Source organism: Sinocyclocheilus anshuiensis, unplaced genomic scaffold (assembly GCF_001515605.1).
Source record: "Sinocyclocheilus anshuiensis isolate Anshui unplaced genomic scaffold, SAMN03320099.WGS_v1.1 scaffold43, whole genome shotgun sequence".
Lineage (NCBI taxonomy): Eukaryota > Metazoa > Chordata > Actinopteri > Cypriniformes > Cyprinidae > Sinocyclocheilus > Sinocyclocheilus anshuiensis.
Window position 1 is genome coordinate 1040543 of NW_015549580.1, and position 7670 is coordinate 1048212.

At 36.9% G+C, this 7670-nt stretch overlaps 2 protein-coding genes across 5 annotated transcripts in view; both read left to right on the forward strand.

The window, feature by feature from the left end:
- Positions 1–1405: 1405 nt before the first annotated feature.
- Positions 1406–7670, forward strand: part of LOC107657675 (myb-related transcription factor, partner of profilin-like) — a 24565-nt gene continuing 18300 nt past the window's right edge. The window contains exons 1-4 of one of the 4 annotated variants that reach the window (XR_001630710.1): positions 1406–1701; positions 1815–2524; positions 3649–4074; positions 4170–5382. Coding sequence is in view for 3 of the 4 variants with exons in the window: in XM_016445854.1 (XP_016301340.1) it covers positions 2266–2524; positions 3649–4074; positions 4170–4924 (1440 nt within the window). In the remaining variant the exon portion in view is untranslated. Of the gene's footprint in view, positions 1702–1814; positions 2525–3648; positions 4075–4169; positions 5546–7670 lie in introns of those variants that run through there. The other 3 variants (XM_016445854.1, XM_016445856.1, XM_016445855.1) reach the window with 3 other exon arrangements.
- Positions 5939–7670, forward strand: part of LOC107657674 (uncharacterized) — a 6955-nt gene continuing 5223 nt past the window's right edge. The window contains exon 1 of the mRNA XM_016445853.1: positions 5939–6497. Coding sequence (XP_016301339.1) covers positions 6113–6497 — 385 coding nt within the window. The 5' untranslated portion in view covers positions 5939–6112. The remainder of the gene's footprint in view (positions 6498–7670) is intronic.

Here is a 7670-nt window from a genome sequence, read left to right on the forward strand (position 1 = left end):
TTTCACCCTTTTTCATAATTCTATATGACTGTCCTCTTTATATTTCTATGTTTACTTAAGAAAATTCATGTACATATATTTATTTATTTACATAAAAATTAATATCAATTTAAACAAATAAATGAACATTAATGTGTGATTTATATACATAAATTCAACATGGTTAAGGAAAGTGAAGTACCAAGTACCTCTAGAATATCTACCACCTTGTGTTCTAGGAGATACAGACAGGTAATGACACTTTTATTAAGATATTGTTAATTATTTATACTGGACATCACATTACGTTAGAAAGACATGTCACTTTTAAAATTCATATTTTAAAAGGGTATGGCCACCAAGTGAACAATTAAACATTTTACATACAAAGGAGGTGGATAGAAACAACACTTTACAAAAAAGTTACTTGTTGGCACTATGTGAGGTGAAATCACAGATAAATCATTAGCTCGTGTGGGAGCGTACAGGTGGCAAATGAAGGCTATGCAAGCCTGAATCTGTTTTTCCTTTGTTTTACCTTATTATTTTATAGACTTTATTTTCTGCCTCTGCCTTTATTGTCTTTGCAAAAAGATTTTGTACTCATATAAATCAATATCACCTTGTTAAGGAAACCAGGCTAGTTGCCACATGCACCTGGACATTGTCACAAGGGATATCTCTCAGTTTTTAGTTAAAAGTCCAGGTGCATAAATAGGCCAGCTTTATAAGGAAGGTTGATTTTAACCAAAGGCATCCTGAGAAATTTTCACACTCCGCTGAGAGCAAGTAATAATAAAAGTAGTCCAAGCCATTGCATGTTTTTTTTTCTTTATAATGTGAGAACTGGGAAAAGCTATATTATTCTAATCAAGTTCATCATACATTTTTCCCTACTATTTCTCATTCAGACAACATAGACAGCTACTTTTATTTCCACTTATTCTTTATTCTTATTACTACTACTTATTTTATGCACTGACATATGTGTAAGATACATATAAGTATTCACATAAATGTGCAAGCCCTGAGTTCTCCAGAAGACTTATGTGGTAACATCTGGAATCGTACAAGATTAAGAACGAAACAGCTACTAGGCTAAATCTAGGTTAGCACAAAGCCTGCTTTTTGTTTCACCACCATTTCAAAACACAATGTTTAATATAAAACTATTATTTAGTGTTTTATCGTTTGAAAAGTTAAGGCAAACTTGTAGGCCTAATGCACCTCACAGCACTTTTTGAATTGTAGACCTATTCCCCTTATTTCGGTTTTTATTTTTAATTAATTTATTTTTTTTTAGCAAGATGACAAAAGACTTGCGTGTTTAAATATACTGTCGACGCTTAAATTTGTAAAATATCACTTTCAACGTTTCAGCCACAGCCACACGGCAAATATCTGTGTGATGTCATATTCCTGCGACGATTTGGGTTCTGTGTACATGTAGGACTTTAAGAGGTTAGCTTTGCATCTATGCACTTAAATCATTTTAGCATCATGTTTTAAACTCTCTAGCCAATTGTCACAATACGGTGTGCGCACGGATTATTTTTTTTCCAAAACTAGATCTTTCTCGTAATGCAGGCTCGTCGCATATATGACTTTTACACGAACAGCAGTATTTGCTTGAGAAGAGCTAGTGGCGGCTAACGTAATTTATGCGGAATGCGCATCCATTGCGGATGTGGTGCAGAATATATGCGCATTGCTGCGACACAGGTAATTTTGGCCTTTATATTTAAAATTCCCTTAATTAAACAATTAGTTAAATGTGAATCCAAGTATATTAACCATGCATTCTTTGTTTTTATTTCTCGTCCTCTCCTCTGTAGCCTCGGATCTTTACATGTCATTGCTAGATTTACTGTCAATTAGGAGAGCTCTAAGATGTTTGCATGTAATGAATGATACAAATACATAATGTCAGACATAACCGAATTTCAGAAGAACATCGAGTTTTGCTTTTGGACGGAAGCCACAGGTTTTGGTTTTCTTGGTCTAATAAGATACAGACAACAAAACATCGCCATAATTGCGTAGAATCAGTGTAAATGAACACAGTTCCTTTCTAAAATGACACGTTAATCTATTGTTGTTCCGTAGCAAATATATATATTCTGTGGCTGTGTATTACTGAGCCCATTATTAAGGCTGTTCTTGTTAGACATCACAATGAAGCAATGAACGCCTTGCCATGGAACAGCATGGTGGCTTTTCACCTTGCTTGTGAATGGCACGCTGTCCACCAGTCACATTGGTGTGTCTGTAATCCACAACATATCCATGACTGAATACTATGAGGAGGGGGGGTTGCTGTATGAGCACTCACCTCCCATGCACATCAAAGTGGAGTCTCCCGAGGGGCCCTTTGGAGGCGGGGTTTCAGAGGACGGTTTCCCCAGGGAAGATGAGGACTCAGAGGGGAGTTGTGACCACCAGAATGGCGGGTTGCCTAGCAGCCTGCCCTTTAATGTTGTGGTTGTGCATCCTAACATAGTCGCACCTGGAATGTCTTCAGATGAACTCATCCCAATCGAACAAGGTAAGTCTTAGATGGTAGAAAGTCTTTAATATGCAATTTTACTTTACGGAAATATTACTGCTAACATTACAGTAATATTTAAAGGTGCACTCTGTTATTGTTCCCTCATTACTAAAGTTTTACAAATCTAGAAATTAACAGTACATGTAAAATATTTAAAATCATGTACACCCACATAAGATGAGGGCTTTAGTCATGGTAGTAGCGTAAAGTGTTGAGGTCATATACTACTTAGCTTTTCTCAGTAACATCTTGATATTGGATGACTTCTACTCAGCGAATCGTGGGTGACTGCAAACATCCCGTTTATGGGTTGTTGACACTTTTACAACTTTTACTCTTTGAATAAATTAAATGTTTCAATTTCAAAAACCAAATAAAAAAATATCTAGTTAGTGTAACCGTATGATGATTGTCATAGTCAAGATCAGTTTTCAGTTTCGAGTTTTTTTTATTATTTTAAATATTGGAAATTTTCGCTATATTACAATATTTTGTACTTAAAAATATATATGAATTTATAAAATTGCATAAAAATTACTTTTTTTGAAAATTATATGCACACCTAAGGTGAATAGAAGTTGTATAGAAGTGTATATATAAAATGTATGGTACCACAATGTATATAAAAAATGACATTTTATAAAAACCTGGCATTTGCATTTTGAACCAGATGTAGGTTTTTTTCTTCCGAAAATGTATGGAACTACCATGAATACAAAAATTACATTTTATAAAAATTTGCATTTGAAGTAGATTGAAACAGATTTAGAAGATTATTGAAGTAGATTTTTTTTTTTTTTCAAAAAGGAAACCACCATGAATACAAAAATGACATTTTCTATAAACTTTGCATTTGCATTTTGAACTAGATTTTAAATTATTTCTCCTTTTCATCATCCCAGATATCCTTGTCTGCCATTGACCCTTGAAAAGTGTCATTAGTAACAGAAAATGTTACTTTGATGCTGCATTCATGCTGCTTATATGTCAGTATTAGCACAAAAGACCTTTAGTGCCATATTGACCATTGCAACAAAAGCCAAAAAATGTACTTGGTGCACTTTGTATAGAAATGCAAAAACTAGTATTGTGTTATATAAATATTTGCCTTTTATTTAAAGACAGGGGTGTGTCTTCAGCATTAGCCGCAGGAGGTGTTGGGAAAAGGAAGAGCCGCTTTAGCGGGGCAGAGCTGGAGGTCTTGGTATCAGAGGTGACTCGGTGTGAGGGGGAGCTGTTCGGTCCAGCAGGGAGGCTCCGGCGTCGAGAAAGAGAGCGCATTTGGGCTGGCATACTTGAGCGTGTCAATGCTGTGTCTAGAGTACCTCGGACTCTGAGAGAAGTGAAGAAACGCTGGGATGACCTGAAGAGACGTAATGGTGGTAGACTGGCTGATGCGAGGCACCGCACCTGCTACCTGCCATCAAGCAGAGGGGCTGCAATTTTGGGAAGGCTGACCCAAGTCAGTCCCAGGCTCCAGCAATCTCGTCAAAAGCAGAGCACCAGAGGAAAAACCAGTTTTATGTGTTTGTCAGACACTGATCCAGGTAACCTTTTTGGGTGTGGATTGATCCCACAAATCTGATTCTACAGTAAAGTCTGAGAATGTTGAAAGTTTATGTATATGTTTTCACTCTTTGAGTTACAGTTGGAGATAGTTCTGAAAGAGATGGTTTCGAAAAGGACGATGAAGCTGGTGAGCAGGAAGGTGAAGATGGAGATGATTGTGAGGGTGTGGAGAACAGCATGGAGGATAAACTGGGTTTGGGCTTGGGTCTGGGAATAGTACCACCTCCAACATCAGAACGCTGGCTACCTCCTTCACCCCTTTACAGTGCCCCGTTCCTAAACGGCACTCCTCAACCAAGCCCAGAACCATCTTTAGGGACCCACCAGGGCCCACTGGAGCCCCCTCCACCACACACTTCCTGGCTGGAAGATGAACTTCGTGGGCTGGGAGAAGCAGCCATGAAGCTTGGAGATCGCATGGAGCAGAACCTGTGCGAGTTTGGAGAAGGCTTCAGACGTGATATGCGGACGCTTGTGGCTTCGCAAGAGGCCCTTACAAGTAGCTTGCAGCAGAATAATGTACTTTTGCAACGTTTGTTGGGTCTACTTGAGATGCAGCATCAGCCGCCTCAGCAGCAAATTCCACAACAACTTCAGCAACCTGCACCGCATCAACAGCAACAGGAACCTCCACAACAGCAGTCTTATGAACCAATGTTATTGCCACAGCTAGAGCAGCAAATCCCAGCAACTGTTCCACCTCTGCCACCACCTCCAGATATTTTAGATGGTACTCGGCACACTGAACCACCGAATGACATAAATGGAGTAACTCAACAGCCACGCCGTGGCAGAACAGTAGACCTCAGACGAAGACGCAGACGTTGATGTTACTGTGAGATGTGGACAAATTAACTGTATTCGGTTACATTAAATTTATTTATTAAAGCAAAGTTTTATAAGGTTAACTAGTTGCAGATTGTGCCATGTCATATTGCAGCCACATTTTATGTTATGCCTGTCACAGATATATAATAAAGTGTATAATAGGTATACCAAAAAGCTCAAAGCTATATCTAAATCGACTACTCCACTCTTGTTGCTGATAGTAAATTACTGACATTTTATGGATCTGCTTGCTTAAATTTATATATAATAACTGCAAATTTAGAAAAAAAAAGGCAGGCTTAAAAGCTATTCAGTATGCATGCTGTGGCAAAATAAACATTCATTTTTATTGTTTGATTGAGGCACAGAATATCAGTGCAAAATTACATTTTACTTTTGCTACTATCGCTGTTTAAGAAACATCTAAATGCTGTTTTAAGCGACATTAAATAAATGCAGTTATCAGAATTGCTGGCTAATGTAGAGATCTAAGGTCACCTGGTCACTCTGCATGCAATGCAAGATAGCCAAACTGAAATATACTATTTTGCAAACTTTTCACCATGTTAACAAAAAGCACTTGTACTTGGAAAAATGTCTGCATATGAACAAGTTTTAATAAAAGCAATCAATATATTTATCTTTTTTTTTCTTTTTCAACTGTTTTTAACATAATAGGAAATGTTGTTTTTTCCTTTTAGCACGAATCAGTATATTAGAAAGATTTCTGCAAATTAGAATAATTTCTTAAGGATCACGTGACATTTCATCACAGGTATAAATTTACATTGCAATGAAAACAGTTGTTTTAAATTGTAATATTTCACAATTGTATTATTTTACAGTGTTTGATTATTAAAAAAATGCAGCCTTGGTACACCAGATGCATATTTCTGGATACCAAGTTTTTAGATTTCTATTTTAAATAAAGATTATCTACACAAAAAGGACGTGCATACATACCTGGTTGACCAAGGTTATCAACAGAACTGCTAAATCAATAAAACTAGGCCTAGATGTAAATCTAAAATGCAAATAAGTCCCCGATTCCGAACCAGCGACATGTATCGAAAGGTGTCGCTTTAAACGTAGTCGCAGAGGGCGCACGTGACGTAGCACATGCTTCCAATCAAACGTTGGCTTCCATGTTTTTAGGGGTGGAGAAAAGAGAGAGAAAATATGTGAAAAATGGCTACAGGGCAGTCTGAATCCGAACAGCCATTAGATAATAAAATCATTAACGGTACACTCGCTGGAAATAAACCTGAACTACAACCTGAATCTGCTACAGTAACCGATGGTGACGCGGAGGTTTGTGCACAAGGCAGCGACGTAAAGGGAACAACAGACCCTGCTGTTCCGTCTTCACCAGCTAGTGAAAATTCATCTCCACATGGCGTTGCTCTTTCACCACGCAACAAAGACCCGTCAGGAATGTCATGTAATTTTAAGTCTACGGAAGACGAGCAAAACACGGATGTGCTGCTTCAAAATAATAACGGTGATCTGGTTTCAGCCGAGCCCGGAACGGACTGCGATGTGATATCGGATCGTTTGCACAATGAAAACATCGGTAAGTACAACTTCGCATCAAGGCCAGGCAGTAAAGGGCACGCAGCGCTTTCTTGAACATCACATAGACTTGTGCAATTTCACACATATATTCAGACGTAGGAAGAGCATGCAGAAACTCTTGGAGCGGTTTTTTCCCCTTCCTGACAGCAATTAATTATTCTGTAATTGGCTTGTTCTAATCCAATCAGAAACACAACTGCTTGTTTAACCCTTTCATGCATGAAGTTGAAGACTCGTTTTAGAGTTTTGATTATTAAGAACTGCATACAGCGTCGTAAAGGTACATTGAAAGACATGAGTAAGTTATCAGTTTTAATAAAAATTATGTAACTCTAGGACTGGACGATATGGCCTAAATTTATATCACGATATATTTCTTAATTTCGGTCGATACGATATCATTCCGATATCGATATGAACACTATGTATCTGAAATAGAAATCTTTTGTAACATTATAAATGCCTTTATCATCACTTTTGATCAATTTTAAGCATCCTTGCTAAATAAAAGTATTAATTTCTATAATTTCTTTCCCAAAAAAATTATAAAAATGATACTGAATGGAATAGTGTATAATGTTACAAAAGCTTTTTAGTTTAGATAAATGCTGATCTTTGGATCTTTCTATTCATCAAGGAATCCTGAAAAAAAAAATGTACTCAACTGTTTTAAATATTGATAATCAGCAAATCAGCATGTTAGAATGATTTCTGAAGATCATGTGACACTGAAGACTGGAGTAATGCTGCTGAAAAGTCAGCTTTGATCAAAGGAATAAATTACATTTTAAAATCTATTCAAATAGAAAGTAATTTTAAATAGTAAAAATATTTCAACATTTTACTGTTTTTGCTGTACTTTGGATCAAATAAATGCAGCCTTGGTGAGCAGAAGAGAATTCTTTAAAAAAACAAAAAAAAAACAACAACATTAAAAATCTTACTGTTCAAAAACTTTTGACTGGTAGTGTAGGCTGATTATTCTTATAGATTGAAACAAATGTGCTTTAGCTAGAAAAAAGGGTATGAAAAGTGCTCCGAGTCGCTGCAGAAAACAAAAAAATTGAACAACAACAAAAACTGGAAACGTTGCTGGAGACGGGCTTATTTAAAATGAAAACTCATCTCCGCCAGCAGGAGGCGCTTTTAGAGTGATAAAACTAGCGGTTTC